This window comes from Chaetodon trifascialis, chromosome 4 (genome assembly GCF_039877785.1).
Source record: "Chaetodon trifascialis isolate fChaTrf1 chromosome 4, fChaTrf1.hap1, whole genome shotgun sequence".
Lineage (NCBI taxonomy): Eukaryota > Metazoa > Chordata > Actinopteri > Chaetodontiformes > Chaetodontidae > Chaetodon > Chaetodon trifascialis.
This window is the reverse complement of record NC_092059.1, coordinates 2,997,520-3,016,118: the sequence shown is the minus strand read 5'-3', so window position 1 is coordinate 3,016,118 and position 18,599 is coordinate 2,997,520. Positions and strand designations below refer to the sequence as shown.

The window sequence follows — 18,599 nt, the reverse complement described above, 5'->3', positions numbered from 1 at the left end:
CTTCATCTTTTCATCCTCCTCCTTCTTACAGATGATCCACTTTGACTTGATGTTTACCTTTTTTTCCACATTATTTACTCGCCTAAACTCCATCAGCACATTAGCCCCAAATAACATGAGGACAATCTGACGATAGCTGTAAGTTTTACTGCAATTAGCTCAAAACCTTCAGATTTTACCTGCAGTCAAGTCAAAATGAGCAGGAGGTCGCTCTGAATAAGCAATCATCATGTTATTTACTCCTCAATGTTGCGTTGGACTTCTAATGGTTTAATAAAAAGAGAAAAATCTCAGAACACATGTGACTGTTTCACCATTAAGAATGTAAGCAGACTTCATATGAAGTCAGCGAACTGAGTCTGATCTTTCCTTTATCTTACATGCAAAGTTTCTTTCAAAAATAATAATAACTTTCTTTGTATAACATCAGAAATTCAGCTGAAAGTGCTTTACAGGACAGAAACTACATGCACAGAGTACTTCACAAAAAAGACAATGAATATAAAACAGGGATAGAAAACGATGCAGAATAAAGTGACAAAGTTTGAATTTCTCTGTGCAGCCTTGAACCAGTCCTTCAGGGCTCTTAGTGTCTCAGTATATAGACCAGTGGATGTCAGATATGCAGCAGGACTCTTTTCAAACAGCTCAGCCTGCAGGTTTGAAGTTTGACTTCTGTAGGACTTTAACTTCAGACAGTTTTACAGCAGTGAAATCTCAACCTGCAACTGAGGGAATCTGGATCAGTAGAGACAGAAGATCTGCGAGGATGATGACGTATGCCAGCAGGCGATGAAACCCATTTGAAGCTGAATGTAAGTTTAGTTCTTACAGTAATAGAAAGAAATGGTTGATTAATGTGCAGAAAGAGACTCTGACAGGATTGTTTACTCAGCTATCACATCAGCATCCAGGTGTGATCTTTATCAAAGAGGAAGCGAGCGGCCTGACGGCATCACACGCTGCCTCAGATGAAGACATCGTTCTGCTCCATGTGGAAAAGTCAAACATACAACAATAAATCTAAACCTAAATATGTATGCTTGTGCAATAATTATTTTAGATTTTGACGATCAGACTTGAATCGAACCAACACGTCATCATGTTCACATCCTTCTTAACACGCACACACATAAACAACGTGAGCGTCCACACAAACCAAACACGACGTGCTGCTCCTCCAAAAAAGCTGTTCATTTCCAGGGGTGAAAGGTAACTAAGTACATTTACACAAGTACTGTATTAAAATAGAATTTTGAGGTACTTGTACTTTACTTGTGTCTTTGCATCTTCTGCTACTTTCTACTTCTGTTCCACCACAAATATTGTACTTCTCACTGCTCTACATTTAATAACTAACATCAGTGGATTCAGATTATTCTCACAAAACATCGATCAGTAGATTAAACTACCTGACAACATTAGTTATGCTTACTCATCAATTCATCAATACTTATCATCCAATATAATCCTAGATGATGTACAGTGTATTATTCTGAAATGTTCCAGTCTGCATGATGAGTACTTTTACTTTGATCTTAAGTACATTTGATGCTAATACTTTTACATGCAGGACTTTCACTTGTAACAGAGTATTTTTACAGTTTTATTGCTGCTTTGACTGAATTAAAAGATCTGAAACCTTCTTCCATCACTCATTTAATTGTTTATCTCATGTTTGTTGTTTTCAGACTGTTTTATTTTTTTATTTTTCTGCACGGTACAAACAGAGTTTCACAGCAAACTTCTGCTTCCAACCTCTTTATTTATGTCTGCTCTGCACGTCTGCAGGTATGGAAAGACAGTTATGGTCATTGGCACTAAAGGAAGCAGCCGAAAATCAGCCAGCTGGTGAACACTGGCACGCTGACAGAGATGCTGATTATTGTTTGCTGCCCTTAAAATCAATGAAATTAAACACCATCCTGTAGATTAAAGGCTCACTGACCTCTCTCAGTGTTTGGCCTGGCTGTTCATAAAGCAGAGACTGTCACACTCTGAAAAATGAGGAAGAGAACTTCTGGTTAAATCTGCATTTTTCTGATAACATGCTCATGTATCTGAACACACTTCCCTCCTCACAGTGGATGAGGAAGCAGAGATATTTGAGAATAGAAGAAGAAGAAGAAGAAGAAATGTACTTTTATTTATCACACATAGTTAGTTGCACACTACATGCACACACGCCATGCTTCCGTAAAATTATTTTTCCGCATTTGACCCATCCTCGGTCTGTCGATCCTCCGCGGCAGACCAGGAGCGGTGGGCTGCCAGCTGCCAGCTGCCAGCCGATGCTGGTGCCCGCGCCCGGGGACCCATCCCTTCTCGTCACCATCGGTCAGGTGGTGATCTTTTTTTTAGTTTTTAGTGGGGGTTATTACGGAGGAAACCCCGGGTCAACACGGGGAGAACATGCAAACTCCACACAGAAAGGCCCCTTTTTCCTCGAGCAGCAGGCACTGAGACATGGTGGAGGACACGCCACCAGCGCCCACAGCGGGATTCGAACCGGGGACCTTCTTGCTGTGAGGCGACAGTGTTACCACTTGTGCCACCGTAATCACAAGTGGCACCGTAACACACCTGTAATCAGGCATCTCTTCTTCCTGTTGCTGCTCTGTGCTATAATTGGACATTTGAGGTTGAGGAAATGCCTCACTGTGATGTCAGATTATGAGACTTCTGTTGCTCTGACATTATTATCTGTGTGATTTCTGTAAAATGAGGGCCAGAATTCACATTGCTTGATATAAGCTTTCATGGGTTGCATTCAATATAACCTGAGCCTGATTTTGTTTATCATAGGATGAGTATCTAACAGAGTCACATGTGACTGAAGTGACTTCCAGCACATGCCAATACAGAAGGCCTATATGCCAAAGTAATCTCCTCAGAAAGATGTAGCAGCAATTCAGGACAATGGACAAACTTCGGCTGTCATCTGAAGCTACAGTTACATTTGTAATTTGTTCTATTTCATCCCTGCTGAGGCGTTTTCACCTGAAAGGCTTATACAATACAAATGTAATTATTGCAGACGCTGGCGCATTTCATGCCACACTGTATTTAATTGGACAGAGACCTTCAAGTCTGTGTCAGTGGTGTAATGTACTGAGAGCATGTTCTGTATTTTAATAAATATAGAGATGGAGATATGAGATAAGATTAATGAGGCAGGGCAGAAGTGGAGCTTAGAAAGACTGCTGAGAGCAGGTGATGGATCAAAGGAAATTAACAGATTAAAAGTGAGCTCACACTGCGATGTTTCTGCAGAGGACAGAAGGTTTAGGCCTGTTTTACTGACACGGTGCGCACTCCGGTCCAGTAGGTGGCGATATGCAGATTTAACATTGGTTTGTTACATTCAGTTAGAAGAAGAAGCAGCAGAAGAAGAAGCTGCTGCTACATTCCAGTGATGCATCTTGCTGCACGTTAACTGTAGTTTGGATTAGATGATTTGTCCCCTCCAGCTTCATGTCGTGTTTAAATGGGTCGAGCTTCTCGGACGCTGCAGGCTGTCGGCAGAGTTAAACGAAGCCTGAGCTGATGAGTGCTCGACATCTTTTAAAATCACGTTAGCATGAGCTTTACGTGGCTTCATAATGATAGTTAGCCGAGAAGCTAGCCAGCTAACGTCAGTTTGTTTGGCTAACGTTCCGTCGAGCTTATTGAACGGCTGTTGAGAATCAGCTCATGGCGCTGAACAGCTAACTTAACGTGAGCGATATTTAATTTGATTTACTTGAAGTGGGTGATCTCAGATCGGCCGCTCAGCAGCACAGGCTGGGTGCTCCTCTGCTGGATTAGCCGTTAGCAGTGGATCTGAGAGGCTTCACTGTTCAGTTGTATCCGAGTTATGATTCATCTGGTTGTTTGATGGGGCTTTTAAGGATCATGATGCCGCCCAAGTTCCAGCTGTTGGCTGTTTTAGCGTTTGGAGTGGCGATGCTCTTTGTAGAGAACCAGATCCAGAAACTGGAGGAGTCAAGAGCCAAACTCGGTAAGACCAAAACAAAGGTGGTGAACTTTGCACACAGAGATTATTACAGAATCACTGAGTTCAAGCTGTTCGAGCCTTTGAAATCTTATTCCACATGAAAACGTTGGTGCCAAAGACTGAAGTTACACTGAGTGTTAATCTGAAAGGAAATTGGTTACAGATTATAAGACTTCTATTTTCTTTCTTTCTTTCTTTCTTTTTTTCTAAGCAATAATGTTTAACCAGCACCTGTTTGAGCTAACCATTGGTAGAAAAGGCAAAGTGACAACCAATCAGATATTTATGAATTATTGAATTATTTTAGAAATCAGCTCATGTTGGCATCCTGGACAGTAGTACCTGTTAAAAGTAGACACCTGCTGCAGGTGAAAACATCTCCTTAGTATCTTCACACTTACATTATTGCAGCTCAGTAAAGATGATTGTTGGGACGGCTGTGGCTCAGGAGGTAGAGCGGTCGATCAGGAGGTCGGTGGTTCGATCCCCGGCCTTGCAGTCCACATGCCCAAGTATCCTTGGACAAGATACTGACTGCTCCCGATGCTGTGTGAATTCATATGTACGTCGCTTTGGATAAAAGCGTCTGCTAAATGACTAATTGTAATTGTGTGTCACTGCCTTTAGCACTGTTTGATACACAAATTGTACGTACAGGACTGAACTGTGCTTTCAGAGAATGCGTGGTTGTGAGCAGTCCTCGAACACATTGACTCACATATAACGTCTTTAAGAGGACGGAAATTCAAGGGCCAAGAGACCATCTGCCTGCCCAGCTTAACAAACGTCCTGCAGACACGTGGCTTATCTCTGCGCACGGTGTCAGGACGCCTGCGGTGCGCTGAGTGACGCACAGCCGGTCCAAGAGACGCCCACAAGGCCATTCCTGTAATTGGTTTTAATTAACATTGCAGTGGAGAACAGAAGTGGGAGACAGCACTTTTAATTACGCCTCCTGTCAATATTATCATCAAAAGCTTAATTACTTGTTTTGGTGTTGTTGTGTTTTGAAGGTCTAAGTTGTTTTCCTTAATTAAAGCCTGCTAATCAGCCTCGCTGCCTTCAAAACGTAAGCTTCTTGTTCATTTATACAACTGATGTACCTTTGTCTTTGCCGTCGTCGTGGTCGTGCTGGTGGCCTCACACCTGCTGCGTGTGCTGCCGGATGAGAATAACAAGCAGGAGCTAACGTTCGGCTCGTTAAAATCCAGAGAATGCCCGCCATTTGCTTCGTCTAATGATAATTATCACATTTTCTGCCTGTGCAGAACGTACCATTGCCAGACACGAGGTGGCTGAAGTGGAGCAGCGTCACAGCGACGACGCCGGGCGGGAATCACCGCCACTGGCAGACAAAGACGACATGGTCATCATCTACAACAGAGTGCCGAAGACGGCCAGCACGTCCTTCACTAACGTCGCCTATGACCTGTGTGGGAAGAACCGCTTCCACGTGCTGCACATCAACACCACCAAAAACAATCCCGTCATGTCTCTGCAAGACCAGGTGAGCCGTCCACCGTCGCTGTGCTCACATGCTGTGGTGCCGGTTCAGACAGGACCGCAGGGACGTCACAGCCCTCTCCTGTGATTTAACCGCAGATACGACAATACATTTCCAGCCCACAGACACAGAAACCTGGAACTCTCACATGAGCACGTATCAGTCTTAATACTAATAATACTGCGCTTAATACAACAAAGACCCAAAGATAGAAGAGCCCTTTGTTGGCCTGTGGGCGCTTTGATGCTCACAGCTGAAGATCAGGCGTCTGCTGTGGACGGAGCTGAACTGGTTGTAACATGAAGTGCTTTCAGGTGAATGTGGGAAATGTATATAGAGGCTTTATGAACAGCCTTAGCTCACAGCTGTTCATCAGTTTCAGACTGTAAATTCTACCTCTATAATCGTCTGCATAGCTTATCACTCTGATCCGTCTCTGAGTTATTTAATGTGCAGGACGGAGGTTTAAGAGCGCTGCATTTCCAAGATCAGAGTTTTAAGAGGTTTTGGTGCACAAAAGTTTTCCAGATAGGAGGTTTCATTCACCGAAGATCAAGTTTTCAGTAATAGATTACAGACAGGCTGATGGATGGATGAATGGATGAATGGGACGTAAACATAAATAAAGAGACACTATTAATCCTTTGCAGTCACTGACTGTCTGAAGTGTGACGTTGTCTGCAGACTGTGAAATAACCGTTCTGCCGGTTTGGTTCATGCCCTAATGTGTAACATCAGCCTAATAAGGTCTCAGTCTGTGATAGCAGTTCGTAGCATGTTCAGATGAAGGTCAGTGAATGGTCGCATTATGATGCAGATAAAGAGATGGAAGCAGAGACATGTCGTCAGCTCATATCCTCCATCTGAGCTGCAAATTTCACCACAGATCAGCAGACACTTCCTGTCCTCCCGCTGATGCTCTGCTCTTGGCTGCTCTGTGCCGTCCGTCTGCTCTGGCAGTGAAACAGAGGAGCAGTTGGGTTCAGCTCATGTGGCTCAGTTGGCCAATCACGAACATGTTTTTGCCATTAGAGTCATTGTCCTGCTGCAGTCTCCAGAAACTGGTGGAAAAAAAAAATGGCTGCCCGGTTCCAACACCGTTCCATGAATGTGCATCTGAACAGCCTCAGTCCTTCTTCCACTAATGATAAACACACGACTGTCCATAAACTGCAGACGAGAGAGAAGCAGAAGTTAATCAGTGACTCGGCCTGTTTCCACTCTGCAGGCTTGTTTTGGTTCCAGATCCGTTTACCAGGAATTTAAGTGAGTTAGTGTGCAAGCTCACGTTTCCTTCTGATTCACTGGATCAGGGCTTTCAGTTCCAACACACAACACTTGCTGTGAGGCGTTTAGGGAACCTCAGCAGGAGAATATAGTGTGCGCCGGGTTAGCTGGTAGTTTGTGTCTTATCTTGAACGTGTATAGATGTTTTAAAAGCTGCAGAGGTCTGAGAGGCGTCAGCGCCTGGTACACTGGGTGCATTCACACGGTGCCAGAGCGTCTCAGGATGCATAGTATAAATACCTCACAGCTACGCCCGTGATATTTTTGGCTGCCAGCACCAAGGTAACATCCCGTCTGCCATCACACAAACTGTCGAGAGAGCCAAGTCGACTTCCAGCACATGTGTCCAGTAACAGCACATTTAGTGTGTGTGTGTGTGTGTGTGTGTGTGTGTGTGTGTGTGTGTGTGTGTGTGTGTGTGTGTGTGTGTGTGTGTGTGTGTGTGTGTGTGTGTGTGTGTGTGTGTGTGTGTGTGTGTGTGTGTGTGTGTGTGTGTGTGTGTGTGAGTGAGTGTGTGTGACTCTGACAGTAATAAACCAAGGCCATTCACCGCCAACAGTTAACACATGAGATTTGTCCGTCTTTCATGTGTGAGACATGTAGTGAGACGTCGTACAGCTGTTGAAACACGTTCGCCTTGTTGAATTACAGCATGAAAACATCTTGTAGTGTGATTTTCATTTCATGCTGTCACACAAGGATGTCATTTCCACTGCAGATTAGCTTTACGTATCCCACTGTTCATACCTTCAGCTCGATTTTCTCTGATCTTTGTCCTTTACTGTCCTGCCACCATCATCCAGATGAAGGATGCTTTAAAAGAACGTTTAATGATCTCATCGGAGTCCCTTCAGTCATTTGTGGACTCATAGTCCTTAGTTTTGCTCCACCCGGTCGTGTCGCAGTGTATGATTTCATGGATGAACCAGCCGACATGCGATAGGCGTCACAGGAAAGGTGCTGCTGCTGTAAATATCACTGAAAAATGAGGGATGGATGCTTGATCTTAAAACTGAACCATGTTTGAACTCACATCAAGGACACTTAACATGATTTTAACTTGAGTTCGTGTGTTACTCTGCAGTTATTTTCCTTTTCTTTAATCACAATAAGCACTCTCCTCATAGTTTGTCGTGTCTAAATAAATGACGTAGCATCAGATTTCACTCCCCCACGTCTGAAAACAAACCTTCAGAGCTGATGTTGACACAGGAAGTGTGTGACCTGCTCTGTCAGCTGATTGGCTGCCTTTTCAGATCGTCTGCAGCCTCTTTTTTAACGATCCTCTGATTTCCTTACACTGAATCTTCACTGAAACTCTTAAAATGTCGACCGCAGAGACCTTAAATCAGCGTCTGAGCAGAAACCTGAAGCGAGCCGTCTTCGCTCATCTGTCCCAGCATTCTTTGTTGCTGCTGTGTTTTTCCATTTGCTGGAGTTTGCCTGCTGCTCCATAATTGGTTTCCATTATCTTTGGCTACAGGTGCGCTTTGTCAGGAACGTCACCTCGTGGAGAGAGATGAAGCCCGGCTTCTACCACGGCCATGTAGCTTATCTGGACTTCTCAAAGTAAAGCCCTTCATTTCCTGTAATACCATTAATATCCAGATTAGTTACAAACAGTTAGCGGAGCAGATAAAGGGAGGTCATGTATTGATTGCTAACGTGTGCTTTAGTGTTGATTAATTGCATTGTTGTCCTTATCTCCCGTGACACTATCGTTCCGCTGATCACAGGTAATTATCCTAATGGTGTAAGTGTCCCTCAGCGAGAGAGACCCGGTTAGCTCTCAGTATCCGTCCTCCCTGACGCTGCTACACGCTCGCTGAGCTTTACTGCATTAAACACCATTAATTAGGTGAAATGTGGCTTCACGCTCTGTTAGATTTGAAAGTGTCCGTCCGATGCAAATAAAAGCTTTAAAGATGTGCCGTTCCCTTTGTTTGTGCTCAGATATGGAGCGAAGGGGAAGCCCATGTACATAAACGTGGTGCGGGACCCCATCGAGCGCCTGGTGTCGTATTACTACTTCTTACGCTTTGGAGACGACTACAGACCAGGTCTACGACGGAGGAAGCAAGGGGACAAAAAGGTTTTTATCTGAAGCTCGTGAGTCTTGTTTCAGGCCCGTCGTTCGTCTCACACTAACGTGTGACCGTTTCTGTCTTTCAGACCTTTGACGAGTGTGTGTCGTCGGGGGGGTCCGACTGCGCTCCTGAGAAGCTCTGGCTGCAGATCCCCTTCTTCTGTGGCCACCATTCGGAGTGCTGGTGAGTGGGCCAAAGGCACAACACTGTTCATGTCTGTGATTAACGGTTGATGACAAGAAGCCGCAGTTTGGATAACGACTCACACAATTAACAGCGTCTGAACAGGCCGCAGCCGAGAAACGTTAAGCAGGTGGCTGCTGATTTTCTGTGGAAGAGGAAAGAGCAAAGGGGAAAGTAAGGAGTGTTTTTAGTGTTCAGAGCGGCAGGGGTTTGTCAGTCGTCACATGTATTGACAGAGTTTCTCTATTAAACTTTTATGCATATTCCGGCACTAAGTTTCACGGCTTAGAAGGATGCGTCACTGAAAAAGACGATCAGAATCGATGCAGCAATAACGTCTTTTCTATTCAGCACATTCTCAGTGCCTATGTTACCCACAATGCAACACTTAGAGACTCAGATGTGTTATGCTAGTGGTGGCTAAAGTAGCCTCTAGCTTCAAGCAGAGATGAGGTGCAGATGTCTGGTAAACTCACTTCTTTCTAACTCCACATCCCCACGTTATACAACCACGCCCTGTAAGCAGGCTTCGAGTCATGGTGGTCCAGAGTCTGCAGTCCGTCGCTCTGTGAAGCTTTAACGTTAGTGCAGAGCCGTCACCTCTGTCCCAGGTTTGTCAGGAGGAGACGCACCTTACAGACCGTTTTCTGGTGTGACCATGTGTTGTTTGTTTCTTTAACCTTTATTCATTCAGGGAAGTTTCACTGAAAAGAAGTCTCCTTTGCTGGAACCACCTGATTACATTCACACCTGGGAGCTGCCCAGTATAACCACACTGCCCAGTGTAACCACACTGCCACTGACAGCTCCACTGGAGCAGCAGTGGCGTTCATCGTCACATCATCTTCACATTTTCATTTGATTAACTAACTGGTTGAGAAAAAGAAACCCTGGAACAATAAGCAAACACATCCCAGTTTCCCAGCAGAAACACAATAAGCTGATCTGATCTTATCATTGTCGGGACGGTTTTGTTTAACGTAGACCACAAATACAAACACAGAAAATAATTACACTTGCAATCGCAGTATTGATCTTTTCCTCAAATAGGTCAGCCCTACAGCACAGAGTGAAGCTTATCATGGAGCGTTCAGCAGCACATCATTGGATTTGCAGCTGATCGATCTCAGATGTATTGATCATATCTTGTGTGCAGGAATGTGGGCAGCAGATGGGCGCTGGAACAGGCCAAGTACAACCTGGTGAACGAGTACCTGCTGGTGGGAGTGACCGAGGAGCTGGAGGACTTCATCATGATCCTGGAGGCAGCACTGCCTCGATTCTTCAAGGGAGCTACAGAGCTCTACCGAACAGGTACCACACAGCACACCTGGTTTCTGAGCAGAATCATCATGTCTGCAGGAACTCTGTGTCATCGAGACTCATTCAACCTTCTCACGTTCCTTCAGGAAAGAAGTCCCATCTGCGAAAGACCACTGAAAAGAAGCCCCCCACCAAAGAGACAATAGCCAAGCTGCAGCAGTCCGACATCTGGAAAATCGAAAACGAGTTTTACGAGTTTGCGCTGGAACAGTTTCAGTTTGTGCGTGCCCACGCCGTCAGGGAAAAGGACGGGGAGCTGTATGTCCTGGCGCAGAACTTCTTCTACGAAAAGATCTACCCTAAAGTCAACTAAAAGAGACGAGCGACGGCGGCTGCACAGGACACAAGGACGCCGTCAGAAGTCATTTACACTGGGAGGGAAAGACTCGCCGGGTGGCGCCGGAGGACGCGCCGAAGCTTTTTCTGGGATCCTGCAGGATGGAAAATCCCTTTCAGACCATACTGTGGAATTTCTACCAAGAATGTGTGTATTTTTCCTTTTTTTTTTAAATTGCCGGTGCAGCTGTTGAGAAAACTTCACATGGATAAACTGTCAGTCTGAACTGTGAGAAAGAATTCAAGTGACTGAGTGCGATGCATCTCAAAGCCAAACACAAGCGGCCTCTGATTTCCAGAGTTCTGTGTTTGGCTTTTCGCTGGCCGTCGAAAAAACAGCAGCAAACCTCAACTAGTTCAGCAAGTTTAAAAGCATATTTCAGTGTGTTTTTCTGTCCTGTGACGGAGTGGAAAAGGAAATGAGCTCAGAAAGCTGTCCAGCTCCATCTTGTGTTATTAGTTTTTGCACATCACATTGTAGGTCCACAAATTCTTGTTTACAAGTTACAGAAGATAAAACGGTTACAGAACAAAAAGATCCGAGCTGCATTTGTACATATTGTATTAACATGCAGCGAACATGTCTTTGGACCAAATGGTAGAAGAGGAAATAGACTGGACCACTGCATCCTTTGGTGCGTGACAACTAATTTTTTTATCCCACTGAGATGTTCTCAATTTTTAGACGTTCAACACATCGTGTCAGTATTTCATCACACAGATGGTGCTGCGTGTGCTTGATGTAGCTGATCGCTGCTGCTGCAGCCTGTAAACGAACCACAGCTGGAGGAAAAGTCTGAATGTTTGGAGGACCAGAGCTTTGACTGGGTGACAGGGTCATTTTCAACAAGGAAACGGGGTCAGAGGTCGAACTGATAGTGCCTTTATTACAACGTTTAGGACTTTTTGTGTTTGTTGTTTTTTTTTTGTTTTTTTTAAACGTCCAGTGATCCCACAATCATGTTTGTTGTTTTTCTGTATATTCGTATGAACTGCAGCTCCTGTTTCTCTTCTGTTAACCCTTTAACAACCTAAACATAAATACATAACTGCAGATTTCTTGGCTCGTTTTGTTCTTACTGTATTCTCTGAGGAGAGTTGGTGGTGATCGTGTGTCTTTGCATCATGTTACTCGTGATGACACTGATAAGCAGACAGTAGCTTGAAACATTGAAGCCTTGCATCAGTTATAGTTTTAGTTTTAATGACACTAATGTTTAATTCTGAATTTGAGACCCCAAATATTCTGAATCACACAATCGACAAAAATTGGTCAAAACTGTAGCAGCAGAGTCTTTTAGTTCGTTATATGGATCAAACACACAGACTGTATAAAGATGATCCAAAATCCCTGGGTCCTACATTTCCCATAATGCACCTCGATAGCATCTTTTGTTGGACCTGACCAGCTCGGAATATTGTACGTTAATGTAGAGCCTTCACAGAAAATGTCTTGATGAAACTCATCATGTGAAACATCATGTCATTTGTTCTCTTATTGATGATTTTGAGAAATACGATAAATCCTCAAACTTTCAAAGTAAACTTTTGCGTCTCTCGTGTGAAGTGCTCAGCGTGAGGTCTTCGTTTGGTTACTGTCGTTTGAAGTACTTTGTAGTTGTAATGCTGTGTGTTCGATGCTAGCAGCTTAGTGAGTTTGTCCTGTGACGCTTTGACCTAAATGCAAACCATGCTACAGTGACATGCTAACACGCTGATGCTAAGCAGAAAAAATGTTAACATGTTAACCATCTGAAATGTTTCAAAACGCTAATATTTGCTAATTAGCACGAAACATATACATATGTTTTTACATATAAAAGAGTATTGAACAAATCAAAATTCTGACCTGATGGTCGCGCTGGATTAATGGATGTCTGCAGGAAATTCATCCACCAGCTGAGACATTTCGCTCAAATCCTCAAGGTGGTGCTAGATGAACAGTCAGGATCAGGAAGTCAGTAGGATTCATCCTCTGGGGAACAGTGACAGTTCCCCAGAGGATGACACTGACAGTGTTCATTCAGTCAGTTTCACGTAACTGCAAAACATCGTGACCTTTAGTCCTTAAAACAGGCCAAATACCCCGAATCCTACATTTCCCACAATGCAACTCAATTACATGTCTTAATTAACTGATGAATTGTTTAGTCTATGAAACGTTCAAGACCAAGACTACTTGTTTTTGTTAACGATTGCTTGCTTTGTCCAACAGTCTGAAACACAAAGACATTAAGTTTACGATAACATAAAAAATCCTCACGTCTGAGAAGCTGGAAACATCGAGTGTTTGCCGATAAATGAATGTTAAACGATAAAAGCTTCAGCCAAACAGTCGCCAATTTTCTGCCAATCGACTCAATGATTGATGTTTGCGTTATAAGCTATGCTTTTTGGATGAGGGATGTTTCAGTGGAGGTTGAATACTTCCAGCCTTTAATCACTGGTTCTGATTTCAGATTTTATTTCATACATGGAGGCAACGACTCCTCGCCTAAGTGGAAAACCAGGCTTGTTTTTTCACCCTTTTTCTTTAGCAGTGATTTACATGAGCCCAGTCACTCTTGACTCCATTTCTCGTCTTTTGGCTCCATAATTACAGAATAATTGCCTCGCTATATCTTACTCAACAGGGAGTACTTAACCACTGAAACCGTGAAATAACAGACTGGGACGGGATGATCTGCTGAAGTCAGCGGTATTACCAACTCTCGCCTCCTCTCTGATGGGAGAATAGACAGGAGGGAGGGAGGGTGTCTGCAGGGAGAAGCGCTAGCACGCTCCACCAGCCCACAGCCTGTTCTTGTGTCTACACAGAGACGAGCACAAAGGCCCCAACCCATATTTGACGCTTTGTGGCCATGGACACAAGGAGAGGCTGCCCGTCTCAGAAAATAGAACTCAATTAACAGTTTAGCTGCAGGCATATTGGAACATTGTTTCATTAACGAGATGAATACAGTCTGATAATTACTTCATCTCAATTAGAAAAAAAGGGCTACACTCTATATTGATTGTGGCTGATGAGCTTGAAGGTTAATTAGGAACACAATATTTCAGAAGTCTATCCTGCTTTGTTGTTGTGGGAACTGTTTGTTGGTGGCTTTTTGCTTGTGTGCAGTTTTTAAGGACTGCACAAGTGTTCCTGTTTGATTTTGATCTATTCAACAAAAGGTCTGTCTTTTGTTTCAGCTCAATAACCTGCCTCTGTCCTAACCTTGACTCCAGTCTGTGTCTGAAGTGCAGTTTTGGCATCAGTTTCGTGTCACTGCGCAGCTCTGAGCCACTAGAGGGAGCCGTGGTCCTTCTGAAAGCCTCAGCAGAGCAGCATGGGAGAAACGGTTCACCAAGCCCCCATTAATGCACCTGTGCAAAGCCAAATGGAACAAACTAATAGTGCATTACCATTAACAATACAAATTACACCATTAGGCACACTTGGCTCTCAGGCCTTGTGATAGCTATAAATAGTTTCACTTGGTCTTGAACAATTTGTGCTGTACTTGCATAATGACAGCACTCAAATTAATTCATGGTGTGCAAATGGAGTACCCATATTGCTGCGTGTTGTGCAGGGGTACCTTTTGGGCTTTTTTTAATGATGTGTCTCTTCCTGCAGAACCACCTTCGAAAGAGGAATTGATCAGCGGGGCCAGCAGCCCTAACATAAGTAAAATGTCTCCATTACAGCCCATCTAGAGCATTTGATCCTGTTATTGCTGAAGCTGTGCAGAGTAATGACCTCGTTTTGTCAATGAAAGTTGGCTGGACTACTAGAAATGGCCCTCTAGATTGGTTTTGGACCCTTTTTCGGCAGACCATAGGAGACCCAGCACAGTTTTTGCAGATAGCTGACCTCAAAGTGGTTTCACTACTGCTCCATAAAACAAACAGAGCAGAGCAGAGGCAGCTTGACTGCCCCTCACTGGGACTGTGGACAGGACCTTAAAGCGCTTAGCCAAAGGGTACCATTATGTGTACTACTTTTCGCTGTGTTTTATGTAAATGCACCATGCTGAAATGGAAGGTAAAATTAAGCCAGCATGTCAAAGGCACTGGGCCAAGAAAACTTTAAGTGCTTCTGATATTCCTATTTTACTGAAGCCTGGTACAGATGATGGATTGTAGATGCTGGGGGGAGAAAATGATGGAAGTCATCACCATCATAAAGCAATGCCAGATTCATCCATTAATGGTGTCTTGCCTTCTCCTACCACACTGACATTTGATGATGTCAAAAGGATAGTTAAACAAGACTAAGAGTCTACAGCCGTGCTAGCATCTCTGAGAGGCTGTCCTCAGGAAGTGTAGCCCCAGTTTGTGCCTCTCAAGTGAGCTAACCATCCATTTTTCTAATTCTAATGTTTGGCAGGTATTTATCTTAATTATTGCCACATAGATTAAAAGCCAGGTGATCACCAAACCTATTACAATTCATCCTAAGGGGATCATGTGAATATCTGTACCAAATCTAATGGCTATCCATCCAATAGTTGTCAAGACCTGATGACGAGCGTGGATTTTGTTGGCTAAAACGGTGACTCTAGCTAGCAGATTTTGGAAGTATAGCTAACTAATGTAAGCTAATGCTAATGCTTACACTCCTTGTACACTCGTAGGATGACTGTGTACATCAGATGATGCTAAAAGACTGAGACTGAAGCTACATGTCCCAGCCACAACATCAGCACCTTCACCAGAGGGGGGCAGAGCATGATGTTTTAAACATTTAAAACATTTTAAACATTTCCTGAAGTTAACACAGAAGACAAGCGGAAGACGAGCTCATCGCCTGCAAATTTGAAAGGACAAAACATCTTTCGTGGATTATTATAACGTTTTGGACAAAATAATTTTACTGCCATGGATCATCTGGGTCTTTCTCAATATTATCAGACCATTTTTGTCGGAGTGTTATTGATCTGGGGATCACCGAGAAACACAAATTGGTGAGTTGCTTCAATTTTGTTGAATTTTAGAAATTGTTGTTTATTTGTTGTTGCCGTCTATTGAGCCTCCTGTTGTGCTTCTAGCTTGAAGTGGTTTGCATCAATTAATTCACAAGAATATTAGCTTTCTAACGGTGTATAGTATGAGCAGAAACTTGAAAGTAGTGCTTGTATCAAAAGACAGGAAGAAAAATAAACAGTAATAAATTCTCTGATGGCTGTGTGCTAGCTAGCAAGTCATATTAGTCTAATTGTCTCACCACCTCACTGCTACTAGCTTAAGTATTACAGTTCTTATAGATCCTATATAAAATATTATTTTTTTAGCACAACCCTTAAATTGTTTGGATGCTCGGGTGCTTTGACAAGCAGTGCAGTGGTTTAGATTTATCTGCTACTGTTTGTATTTCGCTGCGTCACTTTTACTAGAGATTTGAGGACATGAGGAATAAGTCAAGAGTTTGACAAATGTAACGGTGTCTAATGAACATTTATCTGAAGTCAGTGGAGTGCTGCTGCTATCATAACTCTGATCATGCAATAAAAATAGTGATACAGAAAGCTAATAACGTGTTTACTGCCATTGGACTTGACACCTGGTTATGAATGTAGGTACTAAGCTAGTCAGTCAGACATGCTAACATTCATCAATCCCTAACAATCCATTCCTCACGTTTGCCGGTGTGTTTTTGAAAAACTACAAAAAGTGTTTACAGTTTACAGTAACTGAGCTATGATTGGACAGATGCTGTCTAGGGGAGGGGTTCAGCAATGGGCCAGTCACTAAATTTGGACTTAAGTGGTGGACTGACCAACAAACATTGACACTACTATCACAACAACCCCCACAGATCACAGGCACTTTATCTGAGCAGTAATCCAAGCATCCATCCTGCCGGTCAAACTATCACAGACAGACAATAGTGCTGCGACTCTTTTTATAGAGACACTCTTATCAATTAAAAAGAACATGGACAGGAAGATGACAGCATCACATCCATCATTTACATGTAGGAGTACATGATGTAATACATAATGGACAACATGAGCCTGTGAGCACAACAGGGAGGTTGACCCTGTACAGGAAACTCTCTGATACTCTTAATTAGATTGCTGTATTGTAGTTTGACCTTGGTGGAAGACACTCTACACGACTCTGTCTCTCCCTCTCTCTGTCTTTCTCTTGCTCTTGGTTGTGCTGGCAGCCGGAGAGCACATAGTGGTGCATGGGCATTTTCTCCTGGAGGGTAGGAGAGAAATGCAATCAGCAATTCAATCGTGGCCATTGTGTAGCAGTGCTGATGAGCTTTGCAGAGTAGATAATGGATTAAATTATTTATCCCCCCCCTCCACCCTCCTCCTCAGTGCTTATTGTTGCCTCCTCTTTGTGCTGCTACAGCGGTACACAGACGTAGGTTGAAGGCCTAGATCACTTGCTGCCTTTCATAGATCTAATTTTTCTAATTAGCGCTTGAATGCAGAATGTTCTTTCCCCCTTTATCCCCTTGCCTCCACCACAGTGTTCATTGACAGATACGTTCCATGAGGTGAGCATGTGAACCTATCAGCGTCCAATTCAATGACAGAGAATGCCACTGAACCACCACATCACCGTCACTCCTCCCCATACTTCTCTTATTGAAACACTAAATGATCTTGATAATAACCTAATCAAGGACGGTTTCTTCAAATGAATGCTATTAGACCGCAGCAGATGTGCCGAGGACCGGCTGATCCGGGATCGGGAACAATTTGACCAAATGTCACTCCTCTAATTGTTTTCAATCAGGTGGTGACCATATGGAGGAAATGGGAAAGCTGGTGGATCCAGAATGCCTATAATTTGAAATATGGACAATCCATACATGATAATGCTCAATATACATTATGACTGAGACCTTTTCACCGTTTTTCATACACATGCACTCCAGGTATTTGTACCTCCATCATAATAGGGTTGCTAAGGTGCGTCTTTAGCTGATGAAGCACTTAAAAGCAGTGTTCTCTTTAGCACCGTTTACTATTGCACTGTTCAATGGTTTTTGGTAGCCAGCTATTTTTCATTGTGGATTTTCAAGCTGTTACAGTTTTGCTTGGCATCTATAATTTATTCCTTCAAAAACAGAGATGAGATGATTGAAGCTGATGAAATATCTGCGATGTCAGGCGATAGTAAATTGTTATTTTACAGTTTGTCTTTTTCAGCTTATCGTCTGACTGCTCGTGCTTCTGTCTGGCTTCTTTTTCATAACGCCCTCATGTTCCCAGATCAGAGTTAATATTATGAGCACAGTTTTGCTATTATCAATAAAATAAACCTCTAAACAGGTTTGCAAAGTCAAATCAGTGATTAGTCAGTTAGCTTCTTCACCACGCAAGGCAGCTGATAATCTACAGCCACCAACACGCATGCACTTTTAAAATGATACCAACAGCCCATAATATGTTTCACCTTCAGCTACCATGTAAACACCAGTTCTCCGTTAGCTGTAGCAGCACTACAGCGACAAACCAAAACACTGCCGCCAGAAAAAGGTATTTTGAGTTTGTTGCAATCTGCAACGTCACCGCTAGATGGCACTAAATCCCACATGCTGGACTTATAAGATGTTTAAATTCACACAAATATGCTAAAAGTTACTACACAGTTATGAGGAGTCATTTGTAAAACGAGACAATTTTATCAAACTAAATCATGTCTGAGTTTTAAGTAAAGCAGTTGTATTCAAACTATTACCAGTATCAGTACAAGCAGTAACATGGTCCTGTGTACACTTTACATTTGCATATGCGCATTCGTCTCAGCGAACATGCAAACAAGCAAATTCATCTTTGGCCTGTTGATACGAGGCCTGTGTGGCAGAGCTCGTTCCTCTTCAGCAGCAGCAAATGCAGGCCCCTTTTAGAGTGTTGATAGATGATGCAACTGTTGT

The 18,599-nt window shown here is 43.3% G+C and overlaps 1 protein-coding gene across 1 annotated transcript; it reads left to right on the top strand.

Moving 5' to 3' along the window:
* The first annotated feature begins 3,374 nt into the window (after positions 1–3,374).
* hs2st1b (heparan sulfate 2-O-sulfotransferase 1b) lies at positions 3,375–12,259 on the top strand. The gene is made up of 7 exons (XM_070961509.1): positions 3,375–4,000; positions 5,266–5,504; positions 8,272–8,357; positions 8,742–8,880; positions 8,961–9,058; positions 10,215–10,372; positions 10,468–12,259. The coding sequence occupies exons 1-7, from the start codon at positions 3,877–3,879 to the stop codon at positions 10,692–10,694; spliced, it is 1,071 nt and encodes a 356-aa protein (XP_070817610.1). The 5' UTR covers positions 3,375–3,876; the 3' UTR covers positions 10,695–12,259.
* Positions 12,260–18,599: the final 6,340 nt, after the last annotated feature.